At 50.1% G+C, this 25,626-nt stretch overlaps 1 protein-coding gene across 1 annotated transcript in view; it reads left to right on the top strand.

Moving 5' to 3' along the window:
* Window positions 1–634: 634 nt before the first annotated feature.
* The window catches only part of DNAH2 (dynein axonemal heavy chain 2), a 151,895-nt gene continuing 126,903 nt past the window's right edge, over window positions 635–25,626 (top strand). The window contains exons 1-5 of the mRNA XM_081167651.1: window positions 635–819; window positions 4,528–4,673; window positions 20,403–20,497; window positions 23,026–23,196; window positions 24,717–24,945. Coding sequence (XP_081023777.1) covers window positions 4,544–4,673; window positions 20,403–20,497; window positions 23,026–23,196; window positions 24,717–24,945 — 625 coding nt within the window. The 5' untranslated portion in view covers window positions 635–819; window positions 4,528–4,543. The remainder of the gene's footprint in view (window positions 820–4,527; window positions 4,674–20,402; window positions 20,498–23,025; window positions 23,197–24,716; window positions 24,946–25,626) is intronic.

Raw genomic sequence — 25,626 nt, 5'->3', positions numbered from 1 at the left:
GGGAGGCAGTGGAAGACAAGAGGGCCTGGCGTGCTCTGGTCCAGGGGGCCACGAAGAGGCGGACACGACTAAACGACTCAACAACAACAACTCTGACAGTTGGCAATTTTATTTTGTCACAGACACTTGTAAGACACTGTGGAAGCCTTTCCTTTCCCGCCACCCACCCAACATGGGATAAATAAACGATGAGGAAGAATTAGTTCCCTCAGACATATTCTGAGTGGGCTGCTATCTCGACGTATGAGGGACAAACGTCTCTCACATCGTCCAACGCTTTTTTTAAAAAGGGGGCCTTATCACATTGCCCCCGCCCCGGGCTCAAACTTTATCCAATTAGGTGACGCTCTGAACGTGATTGACAAGCTTTTTCCCTCCACAACGCTCATTTTTTGTGTCCTCGAGCCTGTGTAGTGATTGACATCGTCAATCCCCCGCCCCGCCCCTCCGGCTCCTCCCCATTCCCAGCTGACACGCGCAAGGCAGGAACGCTGTCTTTCGCTCCTCCTCCTCATGTCACTCACTGCTCTCACAGCCCCTCCCCGCTTAGCAAGTCCCGCCTCCACTTCGGTTATAAATTACGAGGCGAGCGCGCGCCTCCTCGCCCTCGCAACGGTTGCCGGAGGCAGCCTTTTAGGCCGCGCGCCCCTCCCTCGCCGCCCCATTGGTAGCCTCGCGGAGCTCGCGCTCCTCCCCTAAGCTTTTCCCGTTGATCCGTTGCCCGGGGAAACGTTGAGGGGTGGGCGGAGTCTGGGAAAGGACCAAGAGCGTTTGGAGTTGTAGGGGGGGGAACAGGTGCCAAGTTGGGAGCTGGGAAAGGTGGGTATTGTGGAGGAATTGGGGGGGGGGAGAGACGGACGCAACGTGGAAATGGGGCAGGGGTGGGGGCTGGTAGGGGGCAGGGGGGGGGGGAAAATAGGGGACGGTGGCTGGAAAGGGGCAATTGGGTTCCAGTGTGGTTAAGGGGCTGCACTTGGGCTCAGGGAGACCCAGGTTCGAATCGTGACTCAGGTTAGGACTGTTATAGAAATAATAATAATAATAATAATAATAATAATAATAATAATAATAATAATTTTTATTTATACTCCGCCCTCCCCAGCCAAGGCCGGGCTCAGGGCGGCTGACAAGCAATAATAAAAACAAATTGAATGAATACAACTTAAAAACAAGATTAAAATACCACATTAAGATATTGAAACATTAAAATATTAAAATGCAGCCTCATCACAGGAGGAGAAGGAAAAAGAAAGAGGGGGAGGGAATTTAAATTGGATCCAAGCCAAAGGCCAGGCAGAACAACTCTGAATAAAAAATTCCTTCCAGTAGCACCTTAAAGACCGACTGAGTTTGTTACTGGTAGTTGGTCTGTAAGGTGCTACTGGAAGGAATTTTGTTTGTTTGTTTGTTTCGACTGCGGCAGACCAACACGGCTAGGTAAAGGTAAAGGTGCCCCTGACCATTAGGTCCAGTCGTAGCCGACTCTGGGGTTGCGGCGCTCATCTCACTTTATTGGCTGAGGGAGCCGGTGTACAGCTTCCGGGTCATGTGGCCAGCAGGACTAAGCCGCTTCTGGCGAACCAGAGCAGCGCACGGAAACGCCGTTTACCTTCCCGCCGGAGCGGTACCTATTTATCTACTTGCACTGGCATGCTTTTAAACTGCTAGGTTGGCAGGAGCAAGGACCAAACAACAGGAGCTCACCCTTGCAGGGATTCAAACCGCCAACCTTCTGATTGGCAAGTCCTAGGCTCTGTGGTTTAACCCACAGCGCCACCCGCGTCCCTTACACGGCTACCTACCTGTAAATAGAAAAAAATAGTGGGTTTGGCTTTTGCTGCCCAATTCCCCAAGGGACTCTGAGTCCCCTAAGTCCATGATCGGTCAGAGATGAATGGATGGAGGCAAGATCCATAGAAAGCAAGGCAGATCTTTATTTTTCTGTGGCAACAGAGTTCCCTCCCCTCCTTGCAAGGAGGCAGGAGAGAACAATGGTGTGCAAGCCCCTATAAAGACTTTTGAAATTGCCCATCCTGTACCCCAAGACCACCCCCCCAAAAAAAATCATACCTACATCACAGAAGGAGGTGGTCTCCAGCAGAAATTTGAGAGGGTTGCATCTCTCCTGTCTGCCAGGATACCAGATCCTGCCTTACTTGATTGCCTTTTCTGGGTAGCCTGGCCATTCCTTTGAGATAGTAAATACTTTTAGTTCCTGAATCTCTTACACATATTGATAGTTTGCTCAGCTTAACAGATACTTGCCAGGCTGTATTTACAGGGAGGTGTAAGCCCCTACAGCCCAAAGACCATTGGAAAGCTATTCCCATTTCCTTCCTCCTTGCAGAGAAATATTTGAGGTCAATTTGAGAGAGTCAAAATGGCTTCGGGATTGCTCTCCTGTACTATTTCAGACATGTGGTTTATGTACTTACTGTATGTGTGTTTGCCTTGTACATTTATGAACATTTATTCTGTATTTGAGACCTTAGAATTGTTATAACATAACTTTCCCTATTGTTATTTTTTATTTCTTAGTCACGTTATAAAAAAGGTCTTAACAATATAAAATAAAACCAGATAAAATCAATTAAAAATTAGGGGAATCAACCCTCCCTTGGCTACTGGCATTTCTCAGTCTACCTCCCAGGATTGTTGCGTTGAAAAAATGGGGGGCAGAGTGCAGGAAGCCTTGTCTGCTGCTCCAAGCTTGGAGAAGAGTGATGATATATCTCTCCTGGCAAATGCTGAGGACAAAGATCCAGAGATCACGTTAAAGGTGGCCAAATTCTGTGCGGTTGCCATACATTTTAGGGAACAAGCTGTGATATCATTATGATTAAGGTTTTAAATGACAACTTCGGGTTATATTTTAGTGAGTAAGATCTAATTTATATATTATAATTGCTGCCAAATCTGTACTCTCCCTGTTATACTGAACTGCAAATTTAAATGGATCCCTATTTCATGACTTCCCTGATTTTGTACGTGAGCTGCAACTGGTCTGTGACCAAAATAATAAATTCATTCATTTGATACCCCTATTATTATTATTATTAATTAATTAATTAATTAATTAAATTTGTATACTGCCCTTCGAAGGGCAGTTACCCTTGCATTTGATACTGGAGGTGTCGATTTTTAGGACCCACCTTATTATTGTGATTGTAAGTGTGTTTTAAGCTGCTTTTTAATGTTGTGTTTTGATGTCGTAACTCGCCCTGGGACCTTAGAGTGAAAGGCAGGTAATTAATAATAACAGCATAACATAATTGTAATAAAATAAAGGGGGTGACAGTTAGTCGGTGACAGTTAGTGCTGGGTCCTGGCTGGAGGATTGTCAAGGGGATGGATGCTGATCACATTCACATGTGTGGGTTGGTGAAAGACGTGCTCAGGGGGCTTGAGGTCAGCAGGTGAGTTGGGAGAGAGGCAACCAGTTGAATGCGATGATAGAATTGATGATGTTGGAAGGAGGATGTTGTGTGGGTTGAAAGTTGGTAGGTGGAAACTGACTGGCTGGGCATGGAAAGGTGTGTAGGGTGATTTGGTTGGGAAGATGACATGAGGCTGTGGTGATGGACAAGGGATATAATAGGGGAGGGCGAAGATTAGGGAATATGGAGAAATAGCAGTGCTGCCCACCAAGATTTATGCACGGGAACAGGTTGATCTGACTGCTGGGCTCACGGAGGGGCATATTATTTGTTGTTGTTGTTGTTGAGTCGTTTAGTCGTGTCCGCCTCTTCGTGACCCCATGGACCAGAGCACACCAGGCACTCCTGTCTTCCACTGCCTCCCGCAGTTTGGTCAAACTCATGCTGGTAGCTTCAAGAACACTGTCCCACCATCTCGTCCTCCATCGTCCCCTTCTCCCTGTGCCCTCCATCTTTCCCAACATCAGGGTCTTTTCCAGGGAGTCTTCTCTTCTCATGAGGTGGCCAAAGTCTTGGAGCCTCAGCTTCAGGATCTGTCCTTCCAGTGAGCACTCAGGGCTGATTTCCTTCAGAATGGAGAGGTTTGATCTTCTTGCAGTCCATGGGACTCTCAAGAGTATCCTCTATTATTTTTTATTGTGCTTTATTTCTCCCGCCCAAGGAGTGGATAGATAGTTCTCACCTCATTTTACCCCCACACCAAGCCTGTGAGCTTTGGGCAGGCTTCCTCAACCTCGGCCCTCCAGATGTTTTGAGACTACAATTCCCCTCATCCCTGACCACTGGTCCTGCTAGCGAGGGATCATGGGAGTTGTAGGCCAAAAAACATCTGGAGCGCCGAGGTTGAGGAAGCCTGGTTTAGGCTGAGAGAGAGAAAGATTGCCCTCTGAGCTTCATGACTGAGTAGGGACTTGAACCCAGGTCCTGGCCCCTGAGGCACACTGGGGGCCACATTAAAGGAGGGAAGAGGAAGCTGTAAAGAAAGAGAGAGGGGAGGATGCAAGAACAACAGCGATGACTCTAGCCAAAGAGCCGTTCTTTCTGGCTTGTGTGCCTTGCCTTTATTCATGGTGTTTATGACTTTTTACAGGATCACGTGGTGAAAGATGAGTGCCAAGCGGCGTGGCACGCCTGGCGAAAAGAAAGGGAAGAAGACCAGCAGCCGTGCAGCCCCTGCGCCAGTGCAGCAGCCGAGCGAAACACCCCCAGAGCCGCTCATCCCCGAGGAGCCTCCTGGTATTTCCACAAAAAGTTGTTTCCCCTTCAGGTGTTCCGGTCCCAGATCCTCAGCCGCTGCTGAGTAGGCTGAGTGCCCCTTTGATCTGCCACCTCAGGAACGTTTGGCGCCCGTGATGAGGCTTTTTGCCGCTGGAGCCAGATCTTTTAAGTGTTGCGTGTGGGCTCCATCCTCGGGGACAGCTGTGTGCACTCACTGCTCCTCAGAGACATCACAAAACTGCAGTGTAAATAATGCAGTTGCCTATCATGGCTTATTATTTTGAAGGGCTTTGCTAGCTCTGGGGAGGAGCTCATCAGACTGTCAAATGAGCTCCCCGCACCTTGCTCTCACAACCACAAGAAGTTCCCCTCAGCCCCAAGTTGGCTTGTGAGATTTCTCACTCTTTCAAACATACCTTTGCTGAAAGAAAGGAAGCTGATTGCTCAGATTGCAGCGTTTCATCTCTATTCTTTTTCCTTCTTCATTTTTGTGGTGTGATCCCAAGTATTGCAGAATACACACAGGCCTCGTAAGAAGGGTAGCATCCAGGTGGGGGGCAGCTGCAACGTTTTGGGAACCTTAAAATTGAGAATGCCCACCTTCCCAGCTGCTTTTGTCCTCTCAACCCATAGAATCATAGAATCATAGAGTTGGAAGAGACCACAAGGGCCATCGAGTCCAACCCCCTGCCAAGCAGGAAACACCATCAGAGCACTCCTGACATATGGTTGTCAAGCCTCTGCTTAAAGACCTCCAAAGTAGGAGACTCCACCACACTCCTTGGCAGCAAATTCCACTGTCGAACAGCTCTTACTGTCAGGAAGTTCTTCCTAATGTTTAGGTGGAATCTTCTTTCTTGTAGTTTGGATCCATTGCTCCGTGTCCGCTTCTCTGGAGCAGCAGAAAACAACCTTTCTCCCTCCTCTATGTGACATCCTTTTATATATTTGAACATGGCTATCATATCACCCCTTAACCTCCTCTTCTCCAGGCTAAACATGCCCAGCTCCCTTAGCCGTTCCTCATAAGGCATCGTTTCCAGGCCTTTGACCATTTTGGTTGCCCTCCTCTGGACACGTTCCAGTTGGTCAGTGTCCTTCTTGTACTGTGGTGCCCAGAACTGGACACAGTACTCCAGGTGAGGTCTGACCAGAGCAGAATACAGTGGCACTATTACTTCCCTTGATCTAGATGCTGTACTCCTATTGATGCAGCCCAGAATTGCATTGGCTTTTTTAGCTGCCGCGTCACACTGTTGGCTCATGTCAAGTTTGTGGTCAACCAAGACTCCTAGATCCTTTTCACATGTACTGCTCTCAAGCCAGGTGTCACCCATCTTGTATTTGTGCCTCTCATTTTTTTTGCCCAAGTGCAATACTTTACATTTCTCCCTGTTAAAATTCATCTTGTTTGTTTTGGCCCAGTTCTCTAATCTGTCAAGGTCGTTTTGAAGTGTGATCCTGTCCTCTGGGGTGTTAGCCACCCCTCCCAGTTTGGTGTCATCTGCAAATTTGATCAGGATGCCCTTGAGTCCATCATCCAAGTCGTTGATAAAGATGTTGAATAAGACCGGGCCCAAGACAGAACCCTGTGGCACCCCACTAGTCACTCTTCTCCAGGATGAAGAGGAACCATTGATGAGCACCCTTTGGGTTCGGTCAGTCAGCCAGTTACAAATCCACTGAGTGGTAGCATAGTCAAGACCGCATTTTACCAGCTTCTTTACAAGAATATCATGGGGCACCTTGTCAAATGCCTTGCTGAAATCAAGGTAGGCTACATCCACTGCGTTCCCTTCATCTACCAGGCTTGTAATTCTGTCAAAAAACGAGATCAGGTTAGTCTGACATGACTTATTTTTCAGAAATCCATGCTGACTATTGGTGATCACAGCATTCCTTTCTAGGTGCTCACAGACTGTTTGCTTAATGATCTGCTCCAGAATCTTCCCTGGTATTGATGTCAGACTGACTGGGCGGTAATTATTTGGGTCCTCTCTTTTCCTCTTTTTGAAAATAGGGACAACATTTGCCCTCCTCCAGTCTGCCGGGACTTTGCCTGTTCTTAACCCAGCTTCCCTCCTATCTGCCAAGGGGTAGAGGAGGAACCAATCTATTTGCTGATCTGGGCTACCTTCTGCCAACCTTGGAGGAAGGCCCTTGAGCTCTATGCCTGCCCTCCATCCTCTTTTTCCCACTCTCCCCTCCAGCGTCACCCGCTGCCATTTGCAGACATTTCTGACGATTCCTTATTTTGCAAAAGTCGCATGCTGTTATTCCGTCCTGGCATAAAAATGGCTGAATCTGCATGTGACCAGCTGCGCTAGACCAGGGTGTGTGGATGGGGAGTGTGTGCAGGCAGCCTTCGGGTGCATATCCTCTCGGTTCCTGATCCAGCAGGCAGTAGGAGCCCAGCGCCTCTTTCCGTGCACCAATCTCCTTATCTGGATCAGGCCGGCTGCTTTGGCGTAGTGCTGGCCAAGGAAACACTTGTGATTTCCTCGTCATTAGCATCCTTCCAAGCCATGCGTTTAAATAAATAAATAAAAATATGTCACACCTTGTATAAGCTGAGCTAGGAGACCAGAGCGCCCCCCCCCAAAAAAAGAATTCTTCTATTTCTGGACCTCGCCCTGTGGCATTAGAACCCCCCAAAGGTCATTGTGGGCAGTAGCCGCATCTTGTGCGTTCTGTCTCCCACTCACCCCGCCCCCTTAGCACCCTCCCTCCCCATTCCTCCGGTGTGTTTCCACAGTAACCCATCGGGATTTCCAACGGCAGCTCTTCAAAGCTCCGAGCAGCGCTTGCATCCTGGCGGTGGTCCTCGTCTGCCTAATGTAACCGGGCGCAGAGCCCCTCTCCACCAATCCCATCTGCCACGACAGGCAGGGAAATGACATCCCCTGTCAGGCGATTGAATGCTGCCTGAATTGGGAAGTACAGCTGTGGCTGGGCCCCCACGAGCCGGAGCCGCGGGAGGCTCTTCTTCGGCGAGCGCAGGGAGTTTGATTATGGAACAGGGAGTGCAGGAGAGGAGATGAAAGAGAGCTGGGCAAGAGGAGGGGAGGGAAGAGGCTGGACAGAGGTAGACCCTCCTGAAGGAACATTGTGGTTCAGAGGAGGAGGAGGAAGCCCCCTCCAACCTGAACCTGCCCCTTGGCTAATCGTCCTGTCGGCTCCCCTGGGCTCCTTCGTCTTGTCCGCGCTTGCTTATTCATCTGTTTGCTTGTTTATTATTTTTATAGATTTTTTAGGGGGGGTTAAAAAAGCCCAGCTGTCAAAATCACGCATCGCCTCCAGTACTGATTTTAAACTGCACATAATCTAAATACAGAGCAGTGAGATGGGAGGAGGTCCACATGGGACGTGCTTCGGCATCAGGAAGGCTTATCTATTTATTTGTTACGATCATTTGATTTTGAAGCGGGGGAATGGATGCCAGCTGCTGGAGGAAGCCGCCTTGCCCTGCTTCCTCTTCCTCCTCGCAGCTACAGGTGTCTTGCGGGTGTCCGGCCATGGATGGATTCTGCTCCACCAGGAGGGAAGCATCCAGTGGCATTGGGCTCCAGCCTGGCCGCTGAGAGGTGCTGCCCCACTCCCAGAGCTGGTTAAGGCATATTATTCAAAGGAGAGTATTCCCGAGGTCTCCGAGGTGCAGAGGTGAAACAGATGACATGCCTGCGATGTGTGTGCAAGGGTACTCAGCCGTGGCGCCTGCTTCTAGTTTTCCAGGTTTTGCTCGTGCGCCACAAGACATGCCGCTCTGCAGGGGGCACAAACAAATGGCGGAGAGCCAGCCTTGCCCTGGACGTCTCTAACCAGAGATGGGAGGCTGAGCAACATTCCCCAGTGCTCATGTTACAGGTGTGGGGAAGAAGCATCCTGGGCCCATTACCTTTTGGGGTTTTTTGGGTGTTTTGTTTACAATGACCCCTTAGCGACATCTTTTGGCTGTTCCAGGGGGATATATGATTTGCTTAAAATGTGTGTGTGTGTGTGCAAGGGTGGAATGGGGCTTGTAAGGGGCACCAAAGTTTCATAATTCCAAATCCTCTTGGATTGGACAGGTTGAGACTTTTGCCTTTCTTTCTTTCTTTCTTTCCTTGCTCCTGCTTCTCTGCAAGTGGACAGATTTTGACTCCATTTTGCTCCAGCTTCCATTGAGGTTTCCTGGACCCGTGGCTCAAAGAATCATAGAAGTGATGGGTTGGAAGGGAGCACAAAGTCATTGAATCCAATGCAGGAATCACAGCTACAGAATCCCTGGCAGATGGCCGCCCAACCTCTGCTTAAAAACCTCTAAGGAAGGAGAGCCCACCACCTTCCAAGGAAGAAAGTTCTTCCTGATGTTTGGTCAGAATCTCCCTTATGGTCACTCAAATCCATTGGTTCGAGTCCTGCCCTCTGGAGCAGCAGAATACAAGCTTGCTCCATCTTCCATGCAACAGCCCCTGAGCTATTTGAAGATAGCTATCCTATCTTCTCTCAGTTTTTTCTTCTCCAGGCTAAACATACCCAGATCCCCAACCGTTTTGGGAGAAAAATACCTGAAGCGATGGCGCCTGGGGAGGGGGACCAGTTTCAGGGCCCCCCCCCCATTCCCACCCACTCTGGGAGAGCCAGTCTTAGGTGTCGTCTTTGCAGCCCACCCATCCCTATGAAGGGAGTGGGCAACAGGCCATTCCTTGCCTGGGGATCCCACCTGCAGGGGCCGCCTCCTGTTCTTCATCCCACCTTCTCCCTGTCTTCCCTCTCCTCCAGCAGCGGGTGGTGGCGAGCGGGGGAAGGAAAGGAAGCAGGACGCAGTGGCGTAGCGTGGGTTGTCAGCACCCGGGGCAAGGCAAGTAATTTGCGCCCCCTAACCCGTGGATTTGCACCCCCTAACCCTAACCCCCAGATGTTGCGCCCGGTGCGGCCAGCACCCCCTGCACCCCCCACGCTACGCCACTGGCAGGACAGGAGCTTGTCTGTCACTTAACAATAGCAGGTAACCCCTGATCAGATGGCAGCAGTAGGAGGAGAGCAGACGAGGGGATTGGCATGCGTCTCCCCAACCTGGGTTTGGTTAACAATTGAGTTATCAATCCTGGGAGAGAGCCCTCGCTTGACAAACAGCTCTATGAGCCTTAAGGAGAAACGAGATCTTCCAGTTTTCCTGGGAGAGGCACCCTCTCTCGCCTAGGGTTTAGGGTGGGGATGGAAAACCAAAGGCTCCAGGGCTCTTTGTCTGACCTTCAGGCCCTTCCCAAAGCCACACACCCCCCTCCAGGCCACTCATTGGCCCTGCTCGGCACCTCCTTGAGTGCTTTTGCCTGGCTGGACTGTGTCCTTGAATGGTGGATAATGGCTCCTGCTTACCTGGATGGAGGATGGAGAGAGGGGTGTGTGTGTGTGTGTGTGTGTGTGTGTGTAAACCTCATCTGTTACATCCCTTGCTCTGCCCACTTTTTGCCTCTGGCCCTGCTCACCACTGGCATGCAGGCCCTTGCCTCCAGGAGAGAATGTGAATCGTGTGAAATCGGTCCCCTCCATAGTGGGGGCAAGCCAGCGGCAGGCGCTTAGTGCCAATAGTTGGAGGAGACCTTCTCTTTGCAGAAACTCTGAGGACTTCTTTGGCCATTGGATCTCCTCTGCAAAAGGCCAGTTAGTCAAAAGCGGGCTTTCTCAACCTCGGCCCTCCCAATGTTTTTCGCCTACAACTCCCATCATCCCTAGCTAGCAGGACCAGTGGTTAGGGATGATGAGAGTTGTAGTCTCAAAACATCTGGAGGGCTGAGGTTGAGGAAGCCTGGTCAAAAGCTAGCCACATCCTCTGGATGTGTTTGCTGCAGCAGTATACCATAGCTACTCTTCTCCGGTTTGCCTCCCTCCGAGGGAAACGCGCCTGCTGCAGTTTTTCCCCTCTCCTGCTCCTTGCTTGCTGAGTCTGTGCTTTCATGTTCCAGTTGTGCCAGCTGCTATATTCCTCCGGCTTGCCATATGGTGAGAGCCGGCGTTAATTTTGCACATCACACTATCCCAGCACAAGGGCTGCCTGCGGTGGCCTAGCCTGCCATCCCCCAGTCCTCTGATCTTCTCCAGGGAAAGTTGCAGCAGTCCTTTTATAGGAGGAGGACAGCGCAGCAAGAGACGGACAGCTATACCCAGGCATTCTCTGGTGCCAGCCTCACATCCATCAGGCTCCCAGAAGGAGAGCTTTCCATCCTCTTGATCGAGTGTGGATTTGGATATGCTGCCTCAGGCACTGAAATGTCTCTGGCAGGCCTCCCTCCTTCCCGCCTTCCTTTTCTGTATCTCCTGCAAGCCCTTCTCTGGTGTGTCGGGCGGGGGGTGGGGGTGGGGGAGAGAAATATGGGGGAGAAAATAAACCCTTCTCAAACTGCCGCTCTCAATAACTATTACACATTTTAGTGCATGACAACTCCTGACACACAAGCAGGTTTACGGGGAAGTTAATTGTAATTTGGTTTGACAACTCCAAATGTTCCGAAGAAGAGCTGAACTCTTGTCTCCTAAAATCCATGAGGTTTTTAAATTTCTTTTTAAAGAAATCCAAAATTACTGTTTGGGTTCTTTTGATTTGCCAGTTAGGATCCACGCCGCAGTCCTGGTTTCAAAACCCACGCTTAAGCACACGCACAGAGCACGCTGAAAGCCGAATTTCCATGAATTTTTGGAAATCAGGTGTGTACAGTTCCCTCAGAGTTTGGCAGGGCTTTGTGCAAATGAATGTCAGCTGGAGCAGGAGATCCTGCCGGGCATTACCCAGCTCTCTTTTAGACTCTCTGAGGAGGGGATGAGGCCAAACTTCACCAAGCTCTTGACAAGCTGGGACTCTTCTTTAGGAATCTGACGGCAGGATTAGATCAGAGGGGGTTCATTAGCCCAGCATCCTGTTTTCACAGCAGCCAGCCGATGCTGCAACAGAAAGCCCATAGGCAGGACCTGAGCACAGCAGCAGCCCTCTCCCCTCACTTAGAGAATCATAGAACTGTAGAATCGGAAGGGACCCCAGGGTCATCTAGTCCAACCCCCTGCAGCACAGGAATCTCAGCTAAAGCATCCAAGACAGGTTACCTTCCAACCTCTGTTTGAAAACCTCTGAGAGGGGGTCCGTGAGGAGATTTCACCCCTCCCATACCCAAGAATCTCCTGATGATCTCCTGATGGTCTCTGCTGACTCTCCAGAGAGGAGGAGGCGTGTCCTGCCTATCTACTTATTCTGCCCAGCAACATATCAGTGTATGTGTGAGTGTCAGTCAGTCAGCCAGTGTATCGGAGAAAGTGAGAGTGTCAGAGATTCTAGAGATAAGATTGCTGCTAAGTGCAGCTGCAGACTCTCAGTGTAGCATTGATTTATGCTTAGAATATTCAGCTCTGTATATAGTTTTGTATCATAGTTGTAGTTACAGAATAAAAGGAAGATATTCTACAGAGCTGCTCTCCGAGTGGTTTATACTCTGCAAGACTCTGCAAAACTCTGCTGCGCAACGACTGTAGTATTGAGACAGTGAATCCGGTGCTCTCAGCTCTGAGCTGTGAGTCCACAGCACTGTGACCGTTTCCTGTGAGAAGGAGGTCTCTGGCGGTGCTTCCCAGCTCGCCTAGCCCAGTCGGGGTTGAGATACATGAGTCCAGTTGGTGCACTGGCTCTCTAGGGCGATGCTGACAGTCCGCTCCACTGTCGAACAGCTCTTGCCATCAGAAAGTTCTTCCTGATGTTGAGTTGGAATCTCCTTCCTTGTAACTGGAAGCTGTCAGTTCGAGTCCTACCCTCCAGAGCAGGAGAGAGCAAGCATGCTCCATCTCCCATGCAACAGCTCTTAAGTGTCAGGCGCGGTGTTCTTGGGTGGCTGCAAGGAGTGTCGTGAGTGTGTCTCTGGTTCCTCAAAGCTCTCTCCCAGAGCAGTTGGGGCCTTCCCAGAAGCACCGCTGCCGAGTGTTCCTAGGCCAAGAGACCTCTTTGCTTTCTTGGAGGGCGTAGCGGGTCTTGAGAGCCTGGGATGGACTTCCAGTGGAGACCTTCATGTTTTGAGCAGCTCCTCTAAAGATGCAAAACCCGAAGGGGATCTGCCAGAACAAGCTGGGTTCTTGTAGCACGTGGATGCCTGCAGATGGCCGTTGCACTCAGCTAGAGGCCACCCAACTGGGTTCCAGAGCTGGGGTTTAAAATAGAGTCACTCCAGCCAGCTTTAAAGAGTGGCTGGGAAAACCCAACCAGATGGGTGGGGTAATAATAATAATAATAATAATAATAATAATAATAATAATAATAATAATAATAATAATAAAAAAGCTGAGCCTGCAAAGGCCCAGCCAAGGAGACGGCTGCCTGCTTTGTGTTGCCGACGAGAGGCCTGTGAGTTCGGAGGAGCACTTATCTCTAGTCGACCATCGACTGTGAGGAAAACAGCCATTTTTAGGGCAGCCTAACTGGGCCTCGAGTGGCGCTGTGGGTTGAACCACAGAGCCTAGGACTTGCTGATCAGAAGATCGGCGGTTCAAATCCCTGCGACGGGGTGAGCTCCCGTTGCTCGGTCTCTGCTCCTGCCAACCTAGCAGTTCAAAAGCACGTCAAAGTGCAAGTAGATAAATAGGTACTGCTCCGGTGGGAAGTTAAACGGCGTTTCCGTGTGCTGCTGTGGTTCGCCAGAAGCAGCTTATTCATGCTGGCCACATGACCCGGAAGCTGTACGCCGGCTCCCTCGGCCAATGAAGCGAGATGAACACCACAACCCCAGAGTCAGCCACGACTGGACCTAATGGTCAGGGGTCCCTTTACCTTTACCTTTACTGGGCCTCCTAAACCCATCCTTGTTTCAAGGCCATAGTTTTGAGGCCAGGGAGGCCCCAAGCGGCGAGACGGCGCTGTGTGAGGCTTTTATTATTGCATTTCTATCCCACCTTTTCCTCCAAGTAGCCCAAGGGGATATCCATAGCTCTCCCCCTCCTCATTTAATCCCCACAGCAACCCTGCGAGGTAGGTTGGACACAGAGAGGCAGTGGCTGGCTCAAGGTCTCCCAGTGAGCTTCATGGCTGAGTGGGGTTTCGAAACCTGGTCTCTCCCAGTTCCTAGTCCAACACTCTTATCATCATGTTGTCTCATGCTGGGGGTTGGCAGGTGCTGGGTGACCCATAGGAAGCTCATCCCCCCCATTTCCCCCATTTTCTTGGGGGAAAAACCTCCCCTTTTTGCAAAACACCAATGTTATTTGAACGTTTAAATAAATGAACAACTGGATACCTGTTGACTTTAAATGAGTGGGAACATGGGGTGGTGGTGGGTGTTTTTTCCATGCGGGGGAAAATGCTAGTGACCTGTGCCGTCCGCTCCCCCTGCAGTGACTATGGGATGTTGCCATTGGTCTAACTCAGCATCGCCCACACCAGCTTTTTTCCAACTTGGCCTTTTCCGGATGTTTTGGACCACAGCTCCCATCAGCCCTAGCCGGTGCTCAGTGGGTGATGGGAGTTGTAGTCCAAAGTGCCTGCCGGACCCTGGATTGGAAGGAGCAAGGCTGCCCTGTCCTGCCTTAGCAGCAGCTTTGCAGGGTTTCAGGCGTGAGCTTTTCCCAGCCTCACCTGGAGAAGCCCGGGACTGAACCAGGACCCTTCTGCAGGGCAAGAAATGAGCTGCGCCACGGAGAAATAATTAGATCTTCCTCCTTGCAATTTGGAACAATGCGCCCCTCCCTTTCCCTGATTGCAATTACACCCATGGGTGGGTCTCGCTGAGCTTGGAACGTGGTATTGGTGGGGCAGGAGCTGGAGAGAGGGAGGCTCGAACACTTGTGCTGAATGCAGACACCTGCAAGTGCCACTCAGATCCCATCTGCCTTCTAAGCCTTTAGGCAAAACGCAACCAAGTATTATTACTTTTTTTTAAAAAAAGTGTTTTTAATATATAAACAGAAGCTTTTTTGGAATTCTGTGACAGCTGCCTTGATCTGCATCGGAGAACAAAGCCTTATTCCCTAGGATGGGCCTGACAGCGATCGCGGGTTGTGTGTGAATGAAGCAACGTGTGGTTCAAGAGGTGTGCAGCCCCTCCCCGCCGATCTTTGCATGGTATTACGAGGGGGTCTTGGGGTGCACCTCTCAGACCGCCCAGCCTAGCTGCCTGCAGTCTCCAAATGTCTTTCAGTTTGATGCCGACTGCATTCTCCATGGCCCTTTGGTTTTCAGCACGCCGCCTGCTTATGAATTTATTTCCTTCGCCTCCTTATTTTCTGTGGGGCCTCTGGGACCGTGGGGAGCTGCAGTCTACCAAGTTGCCCTTGGAATATCTCTGCGGGCGGCGTTTGCTTTTGGCCAGGGGCCAGTTGCCGTAAATAGCTGGATTGGGAAGGACTGACTGTGCCTGTGGCCCTGAGCGCTTCGTACCTTCCTTGGCACGAGTCGTTCACACTTCTGCTCTGCCCTTGCTATGTGGTTGCGGCGCACTTGGGTGTCATGGAGCCGGGAGTGACCTAGGAGGTCATCTACTCAAATCCCACTTCTCAGTGCAGGATGCAACCACAACGCCCCTGGCGAATGGCCGTCCTTGAAATACAGTGCCGCAAACTGCGCACCGTATTCCAAATGCACACCGTATTCCAAATTCCTATTTCACCATAGAAAAGGGTGCAGAGCCAGTGTGGTGTAGTGGTTAAGAGCAGTGGACTCGTAATCTGGGGAACCGGGTTCGCGCCTCTGTTCCTCCACCTGCAGCTGCTGGGTGACCTTGGGCCAGTCACACTTCTCTGAAGTCTCTCAGCCCCACTCACCTCACAGAGGTGTTTGTTGTGGGGAAGGAAGGGAAAAGGAGATTGTTAGCCGCTTTGAGACTCCTTAGGGTCGTGATAAAGCGGGATATCAAATCCAAACTCATGAGCTGGACAGTGTGGGTGCACCCAGTGTTGTTCTTACCCAGAGTGGAGTCTGCTTTGAAAGCTGGTCAGTAAATATCTCTGAGCAACCACACCGACTTCTTTAGACTTCTCCCATTTCCCCCTTTCTCACTGAAATAGAATAATCAAATCATAGAGTTGGAAGTGACTTCTAGTATCATCTAGCCCTGCCCCCTACGATGCACGAATGTTCTGTCCCAGATGGGGCTTGAAGCCACAACCCTGAGAATAAGACTCTCATGCTCTACCGACTGAGCTATCGGCCGGTCTAGTGATTGAACCATCAACTTTTCACTTTCCAGAATCTCTCATCCCTCTTGGACTCCTTTCCTCTTTCAGAATCCCTGGCCACGCACCTCACCAACTTTCCCCCGAGCTCATTAAAATCAGCTTTCTGTGGATGACTCCGCTCAGTTTTCACATCCCTCGCTATCATAAATTCAAAGATGACACGGTCACTTTCCCCCAAGGTTCCTGCCACTTCCAGTTCATCAAATCGTTCTTCTCCGTTGGTCAGGATTAACTCCAGGATAGCAGGACACACACCCCCCCTTGCTCCTTGCTTCACCTTCTGAGGAACGATGTTGTCAGCTGAGGAAGTCAAGATTTTATTGGACGTTGCATTTGTAGTGCAGATTTAGACATTCAGCAGGTGTCCGAATGGTTGCAAGCTCCTCGTCTCTGCCACAGTTTGCCTCGTGCGAAAGTTTTGTGATCTCTTCCAGGAAAACAACACCCTTGCCCTCCGGTTAGTTGGGTGGCTTGCAGGATGTTGCCACAACACTCTCACTTTGGTTTCTTCTCCTCTCTTCTTACCCAGGTGCTTTCAACAAGACTGATCCATGGATTTCTGCACAGCTGTATTTATTATTTACATGTAAAGCTACTGTTCTCTCCCTCTCGGATCGGTTTGTTCCTTTTGAGCAATATTCCATATTCCAGTCATGTCTCATCCCACCAGGTCTCAGATCATACCTATCTTCCCATAGTAGGTTTTTGAGTCCATTCTCTCAGTTTCCCATTGACTCTTTGTGTTTCGTTGTTTAGTTGTTTAGTCGTGTCCAACTCTTCATGACTCCATGGACCAGAACACGCCAGGCACTCCTCTCTTCCACTGCCTCCTGCAGTTTGGTCAGACTCATGTTTGTAGCTTCGAGAACACTGTCCAACTATCTCGTCCTCTTTCACCCCCTTCTCCTTGTGCCCTCCATCTTTCCCAACATCAGGGTCTTTTCCAGGGAATCTTCTTTTCTCATGAGGTGGCCAAAGTCTTGGAGCCTCAGCTTCAGGATCTGTCCTTCCAGTGAGCACTCAAGGCTGATTTCCTTCAGAATGGAGAGGTTTGATCTTCTTGCAGTCCATGGGACTCTCCAGAGTCTCCTCCAGCACCAGAATTCAATAGCATCAATTCTTTGGCGATCAGCTTTCTTTATGGTCCAGCTCTCATTTCCATACATCACTCCTGGGAAAACCATAGCTTTAACTATACGGACCTTTGTTGGCAAGGTGATGTCTCTGCTTTTTAAGATGCTGTTTTAACCCTTTGTGTTAGTATATAGATTTTGGATTCTCTGGGTGTTGCAATTTCAAATGTTTCTCTGCAAAATCATGGGCACCCCCTCCTGCACCCTCCCTCTTCCCCACGTGGTCTCGCCCTGTATACTTGGCTCAGCACTCATCCCTGGACTTTTGCCTCCCTCCCCTACAGGATTTAAAGTTAAGCTCTCTTGATCAGGCTTTCAAGACTTACAGTCTTTGGAGGTCCATTCAGTATTTCTACTGGCTGTGTTCCTGTGTGGAATGTCAGCAGGAGCCTGCAGGAGCCGGTGGGATGGAGGAGCCTTGGCAACCACTCTGATATATCTTGAATACATACCCCCACGACTATTGAAGTTGGAGGCAGCAATACTTCCAGATGCTGGTTGCCAGAAACCAGAGGAGGAAAGAGAGTTTGTGCTTGAATCCTGCTTGCAGGTTTTCCACAGGCATCTGGTGGGCCACTGTGAGAACAGAATGCGGTACTTTTTTTCACCTTTGGTGGACATGCCCAAAGATTAAGGCTTTCTGGGAAATGATACATAATGAAATGAAAAAGGTATTTAAATATACCTTCCTTAAGAAACCAGAGGCCTTTCTTCTGGGCATTGTCGGCCAATTGGTGCCAAAGAAAGACAGAACATTCTTTATGTATGCTACAACAGCAGCAAGAATACTCATCGCAAAGTATTGGAAGACACAGGATCTACCCACCCTGGAAGAATGGCAGATGAAGGTGATGGACTACATGGAATTGGCGGAAATGACTGGCAGAATCCGAGACCAGGGGAAAGAGACGGCGGAAGAAGATTGGAAGAAATTTAAGAACTATCTTAAGAAACATTTTAAAATTAATGAGTGTTAGAATGATGCGGTTTTAGAAATTAAATGGATTACAGCTGTAAAGATTAAGATAAAAGAAAAGAAAGGTTAATAATTACTTAAAAGTAAGGGTGAGGATTTGCTGAACTGAATATTTGAAATTGGAATGCAGAAAGGGAAGGTATGAGGAGGTCGGGGAAGTAAGTTTTAAGAAAATAAGGATTTGAAATTATGCTTGGTTTTTTTTTTTTGGTATGTGTGTTTGTTTTAATTGTTGTGTTTGTTTATATAATTTGTGAAAATTTAATAAATATTTTATTAAAAAAAAAGAGAACAGAATGCTGGACTAGATGGGCCTCGGGCCTGATCCAGCAGATTCTTCTTAAGTTTTTATGTACGGTCACCAACTTCTTGAGAAGACGTGTCAGGTCTGCACAAACTGCCTCTAATCCTCTTGGGAGGATGTTTCTGATCACCATCACGCTGGATGGCGTCTGGGTGTTGTTCTTAATGCTCCGTGGAGCATGGGGGGTGATGCTTCTGCCAATGACCCAGGGCCACTGTCCAGTGACGCAGCATGTCTCCTCATTCTTTCAGTCCTGAGGGCCATGCTCTTTCACAGACCTTCTTGCCCTTTGTGTTCTTCTCTCGACAGAGTGACTGCCAGTTAGTGCAGACCAGGGGTGGCCAACTCCCAAGAGACTGCAATCTGCTTAGGGAATTAAAAACTGGCGGTGATCTACCTCTTTTTTTGGGGTTCAGGTCAAAGTTGTTGGCCTTTTTTGGGGGGGGAAGGAAAGCCACACTTTTTGGGGGGGGTTCAGGTCAAAGTTGTTCAGCTTTTTTTAGGGAGGAGGAAAGCTCCCATTTTAAGGGTTTTTGCGGAAAAGGAGGAACTGCCGCTCACCAACTAACAGCCTTACATTGTTAACTCCTCCTTCCGTTCTGCAGATCGTGCAACAATGGAGGGCGGGCCGAGGGGGCGGGGCTGGAATCGATTTTAGCAACGCTAAAGAAAGGGACCCAATGATCGACCGCAATCTACCCAAACCTCCCAGGGATCCATAGGCGCCGACTCCATGGGGCTTGAGGGGGCTCGAGCCCCCTCAAAAAATTTTTTTGGGGGGCTCAGCCCCCCCAATAATCTCGGGCGGGCGCCCTTCCAGCAGAGCGCCGCCGCCGTCCCCTGCCTCCTCCTCACCTGCTCCTTCGCCAGCCAGCCAGCTGCGCGCCCTAATCGGAGAGCCCCGGCCGGAAATCCCGCGAGAACAGGGGAATCCCGACTGGCCACACCTCCCAGCCAGCCAATCGGCTGGCTGGGGGGCGTGGCTTGCCCTATTTAGGGCCGGAGCCACTTTATTTGCATATTCATGAGCTTATTTATTATTCATGAGCTTTCCCGGGCCCCCCCAATATTTTTTCTAAGTCCGCGTCCCTGCAGGGATCTACCAGTAGATCACAATCGACCTGTTGCACATCCCTGGTGTAGACAGTACAAAGGTAGATGAACCCATGGCCTGACTCAGTGTAAGGCTTCTTGGGTTTGACTTGATGGAAACCTCTGCCCTTAGGTGTCCTCTCAAGAGCTCATGCATCTTGGCTCTGGCTCTTATAAAAAAACCAAAAACCTTTCATCCTCCCTAGTAGGATTGAGTTCTCAGATCTCTTGATGAACCCACCATCTTCCTGGACTCCTAAAACTTCCCTACTAAACTTCCTGAGTGAGTGTCTTTCTACAGAGCTGTGCTGATGACTGTTTGGGTTGGCCGGGTGGGTTTGTGTGGGGCTGGGGTGGGTGACCATTCCTCAAGAGGGGGCAAGTGTGTGTTCTGCATTAGGTGGTCTCCTTGAACCCTCAGACTCTGAGATTCAACAGGAGTTGCCCTCAACTAATTGCCTGGTACAAGCAAGGCCTGTGAGAGGGAGGAGTGTGTCGGAAAGGTGTGTAGACCCGTAGATCCCTTCTGCTGTGCCAGCTTTAATAATAATAATAAATTTTATTTATGCCTCACCCTCCCCAGCCAAGACCGGGCTCAGCGCGGCTAACAACCAATAATAAAAACAAGTAGATTGAAATACAACTTAAAAAACAAGATTAAAAAACATTAAAATGCAGCCTCATCACAGGAGAAGAAAGGAAAAAGAAAGAGGGGGAGGGAATCAAATTGATTCCAAGGCCAGGCAGAACAACTCTGTCTTGCAGGCCCTGCGGAAAGAAATTAGATCCCGCAGGGCCCTGGTCTCATGAGGCAGAGCGTTCCACCAAGTCAGAGCCAGTGTTGAAAAGGCCCTGGCTCTGGTTGAAGCTAATCTAACTTCCTTAGGGCCCGGGACCTCTAGGGTGTTGCTGTTTATGGACCTCAAGGTCCTCCGTGGGAGATACTGGGAGAGGCGGTCCTGCAGGTACGAGAGCTCCTGGCACCATGTCTGCCCCAAAGATGCCACAGTCCTTGGGCGCACTTCTGATTTCTGCTTCTCTGCCTTTTGCCCTCCTCTTAGGAGATGTTACTTCGGTATCCATGTACGAGATGGAGGAAGAGAGCCAGGAGGAGTTGGCTATCCCTCCCAGCCCTGTGGAGGAAGAGGCGGATTTGGTAAGTTGGGAAGCCGGGTGTGTGTGTGACCTTGCCACAGGGAAGATCTCACATAGCAGGGGGGAAAGGAAGGGAGGCCGGAAGCTCCCAGCTGGACCCACTTTTGAAGGACTGTGCTTGTGTGTGAGAGAGAGAGATCCAGTCTTTTTGATTCTCTTGTCACCCTTGAAAACTTTAAACTACTCCTGCGTAGCTGAAGTCTGTGCAGGCTGAAACAGGTGGTGGGAACGACTGAACCTCCAGGTCTCTTTGCCCTCAGCGTTTAAGAGTGACGGATCAGGTGCTTTTCTCTCTGTCTGCCTCTTGTTTTGTGATAGGAATTTTATGGTTTTAGATATATAGTAATGTTCATAACTGCACATACATAGATCAGCACAGGAAAGCCAACCTGGAACCATTTTGATTCCTAAACTGACCAAATCCTTTCTCTGCAAGGTTAAAAATGGAAAAGCCTCCCCATTGTCTCTTCCTTCACAAATCCTGTCTTAATCTGTGTTTGAATAAGGTGTGAGCCTGTGACCTGGCCCAGGAAATAAGTATTTTACCACTACAAAAGAATGGCCAGGCTCCCCAGGAAATTCAATCAAGCAACCTGCCAGACAGGAGATAAACAAGGACAAGAGAAAAACAACATTTAAATTTCTGTGATGTAGGTGGGATGTATCTGAGGGGTGGTCTTAGGTTACACCCCTTCTGTGATGTATGCATAATGTTTCTGGGGGTGGTCTTGATCTAGAGAATGGGAATTTCAAAAGTCTATATAAGGCCTTGTGCACCATTGTTCTGGGTTCCTCCTCTCTCCTGCGGGTGAGGGGAGCACCCTGTTGCAACAGATCAATAAAGATCAAGCTTACTAGCTGCTTTGCTTCTCAATATTCTCTGGTTGGCCTCTGTTATTTTCTCCTACCAATAGGGAACCTATGTCAGGACTCTATATGGGCTCTTGGATACCCCATAAGGGAAAAGGGCATATTTTTATTTACAACAGTTTCTCTATCCCAAACTCAGATGTGTTCCTTGACAAGCAGCTGCTGCACGCTGTCATGGAAGCAGCTGTCTCAGTCCAGCAGAAAGACCCCCTTGGCTGGGCGACTTCTGCCCTTCTCCAGGGCCGCAGGTGCCAAAGGTTCCTGGCCCTGCATGTGACTCCCTTCTGCATTTGGCTAGCTGTCAATGCCAAAGGGAGATGATGCCTTTCTAGGAGGGAAGTGTTGCCTTTCTGACTCAGGTGACGTCCGGCTGTTGAGAGGCCCAAATTCTTCCTCCGACAGAGACGCCCTGAACGGGAGACCAGAGAGCGGGCGGGTGCCTGCATGGAACGTTCCACAATTTTGTCACATTTGGGCTAGGAACATCTGGCTGTATGCTTCCATGCCAGATGTTATGCTAATTTGATCCTGATTTCCCAGGTTTTTCTTTGAGAAGCTCTTGGGAATGAGAAAAAGAAGTCTTAATGCATTTTGAAAAAAATACATATACTTTCTTTCTCTCTCCAGGGCCAAAGAGTGGCTACTGCCCAACTCCCCATTTCCTTCTTTTTCAGTCTGTGCTGCTCCTACCCTTAATTTTCTCCCCCTCCCCTCCCCCCCCCCCCCATTTACCTTTTCCTGCGCCTGGAACTGTGTTGCCTTAATGACTGAGTGCCATGATCTGCGGAAGCTCTCTGGAGTGACTGTCTTGCAATCATCTTAACAAATTAGCCCTCTTCTCTCTCCCTCTTTGAGTGCCCCGGTGGGGGTTTGGCTGAACAAGGGGAGGCGGAAGAAGATTGTGAGTCTTGGACTCCCAGTTTTCACGAGGCAGGCCCCGCTGGTGATTCGCACGATTCATTTGCGTCGGGGTGGGGTCGGGTGGGGGGTTTGAACTGCGGAAAGTGACAGGTTTTGGGGCGAGGCTTGTCCCCGCATCTTGCAGGGCTGGGGGAGCCAAACTGAATGGTATGGGAAATGTGTGCCTGATTTTTTTGTTACCTAAATAGGAGCCTGTAGGGCAGGATGATCAGGACCATGCCAGGAGGGGAAATGTTTTTTCACCATTACCCCACCCCCTGCATCCCACAGTCCTGATGAAAATTGCCCCCAAAGTGGCTGCTGTTCTTGGGATGCGGAAGAGAATGAGTCCCCGCCCTCCCTGCGTGGTGTTGTCCTGATCAGCAACCCCCCCCCACTCCAACACTTGCTATTTAAAGAACAAGAATCAGACACAACAATTGCATGCACCGATTTTTGCATGCCGTCTAGTTTGTTCCGATTCAGAGGCAGGCTGCTTTTAAACTGGAGGAGTCTACAGCCTCAGCCTCCATGAACTGGTGTCATCTAGTGTGGCTGCTCACACGTTAGACTCAGTCTGATGCCCTGGAATAGCAGGCCATGCTCTGGGCTTGTATGGTTCCCAGTCCGGCTCCTCAACACGTGGGATGGGGGGAAGACGGTGCAATCCAACGCGGTCTCTGCAAACGGCTCGTCCTGTCGGATGCGCACGCTCTGCCTCCCTTTGCTTGAGCTTGGCCTCTTTGCCTTTTCACTCAGAAACCCTGCATTGAAAGCCGGATCGCCTTGTCTGGCCTCAGAGATGAGATGTGGACAGAGGACCACAAGGCCGCCATGGATCAGTTTCTGAAGGACCCCACCCAGCAGATGCTTGTCTTCTACATTGACGACTTTGCCGGCTTGAAAGTGGAGCCAGTCATGCCATTCCAGGTTGGTTTGGCTCAGACTGTCGCGGACCACCTGAGAGGCTCCTCTGTGTCTTTGGTAGGGGTAACAATGTGGGGAGGTTTGCCATTTCCTCTGCAGTGCAAAAGCATAGGAGCACCCTGCCCTGGGGCTGAATCTGATCCATCTAGCCTGGTGGCAACCTCATGCTTCCAGGAAGCCCACTAGCAGAGTTTGGCCCTCTTCCCCTCTTCTTGCCCTTCAGCACCTAGTATTCAGTGATATACTGCCTTTGAACCAGGAGGCCCCATCTAGCAATAGCCACTGATCCTGAATTTTCCTGGTCCTCTAAATACAGTGGTGCCTCGCAAGACGAAATTAATTCGTTCCGCAAGTTTTTTCTTCTTGCGAGTTTTTCGTCTTGCGAATCACGGTTTACCATAGGAATGCATTGAAAATCAATCAATGCGTTCCTATGGAAACCGCCTTCAGACCAGGTCCGGGGACAGTCTGTCCCCCGACCTCTTCTGAAGGCTGGGGGGGGGGAAACAAGGGCTTTTCTTCCCACCGCCAGCCTTCAGAAGGCTGTTCTGAAGGCTGGCGGTGGGAAGAAAAGCCCTTCTCCCCACCTCCCGCCCCGCAAATTCCGGGGACAGGAGCGCTTTGCTGCCGACCGCCAGCATTTTAAAAGCCCCCGCTGTTTCGGGGCGATTTTAAAATGCTGGCAGGCGGCAGCGAAGCCTCCGCTGTCCCGGGGCGATTTTAAAATGCTGGCGGGTGGCAGCGAAGGCTTCTGAAGGCCGGCGGTGGGCGAAAGTCTTTGCTCCCGACCACCAGCATTTTAAAAGAGGTCCCCGGAGATTTCCCTATGGGCTTTCTTCTTGCGAAGCAAGCCCATAGGGAAATTCGTCTTGCGGAACGACTCAAAAACGGAAAACTCTTTCGTCTTGCGAGTTTTTCGTTTTGCGAGGCGTTCGTCTTGCGAGGCACCACTGTAAGTGGGGCCTTTCCAGCCTTTGATACTTCATTAGCGGGTTTCCAACTGGCCAGATTGTATCAGGAGTTTTTTAATCCCTTGTCCACAGGGTGTTTGCCTGCATAGGGCGTAAGGTGGCTATCTTTGTTTCAGCCTTTCTTCTTCTGAAGGTTGGTCTCTTTGCTGTTCTGTATCTCAGATTAAATTACCCCGGATCCCCAGGCTCATGTTTCCCAAAAGCAGTGGGGAATCCAGTTCTTAATTAAAAGCAAAAGGTTGCATGTTTGTTTGTGACAACCTGCCACTCAACCTCTGCCTACTCCCAATTTATTCTCGGGAGGCATTTTGCCTGCTCTGTGGAACAAGTCTCTGCGGCAGGCACCTGTGCTGTGGACAGATGTGGCAGTTTTATGGGGCTGTAGCAGACACTCTGGCATCAATCAGCTCCAACGGTCCAGTCCTGGGCACTGAAAATATGTGGTAGACTAGACTCAGGGCAGTTTAGAAGCTCTGTTCCCAGAGCTGAAGGTCTATAGGATATGTTTCTGCTGAGGATCCTGCCGTCTCTAACTCAGCATTGTCCCCGCAGGAGCAGAAGCAGCTCACTTACTTCATCCGCCAAGAGAACGCAGAGATTACAGAAGAGAACTTCCACGAGGTCGTCCAGTTTGGCACTGTCCGGAAGCCCTACATAGATTCCTTGATCCGCAATCTCAACGCCGTGTATCTCCCCCAGCTCTTTCGCAAGTCAACCTGGCCCGAAAGCATAAAGAACGAGTTTTTCTCAGAAATTTACCACTTTATGACCTCTCTCACAGGTAGGACTCCCTGCTCTCCTCCCTTCCTGGATCTGACTTTTATGTAGGGCTGGGCTTGCCATTTTACTGAGTTCTAACTAAGACCTCCCTCTAAAGATTTGCCAGATCAAGAAAGGAGATTCCAACTGAGCATGGTGGTAATTGCCGTTCAGCAGTGGGATTGTCTACCCCGGAGGGTGTCAGAGTCTCCTTCACTGGAGGTTTTTAAACAGAGGTTGGATGCCCAGCTGCCAGGGATCTTTAGCTGCGATTCCTGCATTGGACTAGATGTTGCTGACACCTTTCCTTTGAGTAGGAGGAATGTTGCTCTGACATCACAGCACCACAGCTAGTGGTTATAGAAGGCCATCCTATTCTCCAAGAAATTGATTGCCGGCAGTGACGACTGTGGCGTGCTGCTTGGAGGCCGGATCTGCTGTCTCCTCAGTAGCTCCCCCATCCATGCCACCTCTACACCCATCTCGTGCTGCTGGACTCCTCCTACCCACGTAGATCATTATTCCCCCCCTTGATCTTGACGTAGATCTCCACTCACCATTTCATCCCTGGCCAGGGTGGGGTGGGGCACCATTTTGAGGCTCGCCTCAGGTGTCAAAATGTCTTGGGCCATTCCTGGGTTACCAGCTGGCTACCTGACCGACAGAAAACAACCAGCCTTTTGCCTAGGTTTACACATCAGAC

Source organism: Podarcis bocagei (assembly GCF_964188305.1).
Source record: "Podarcis bocagei genome assembly, chromosome: 13".
Lineage (NCBI taxonomy): Eukaryota > Metazoa > Chordata > Lepidosauria > Squamata > Lacertidae > Podarcis > Podarcis bocagei.
Note: the sequence above shows the minus strand (reverse complement) of the source record. Positions and strands in the feature narration are given on the sequence as shown.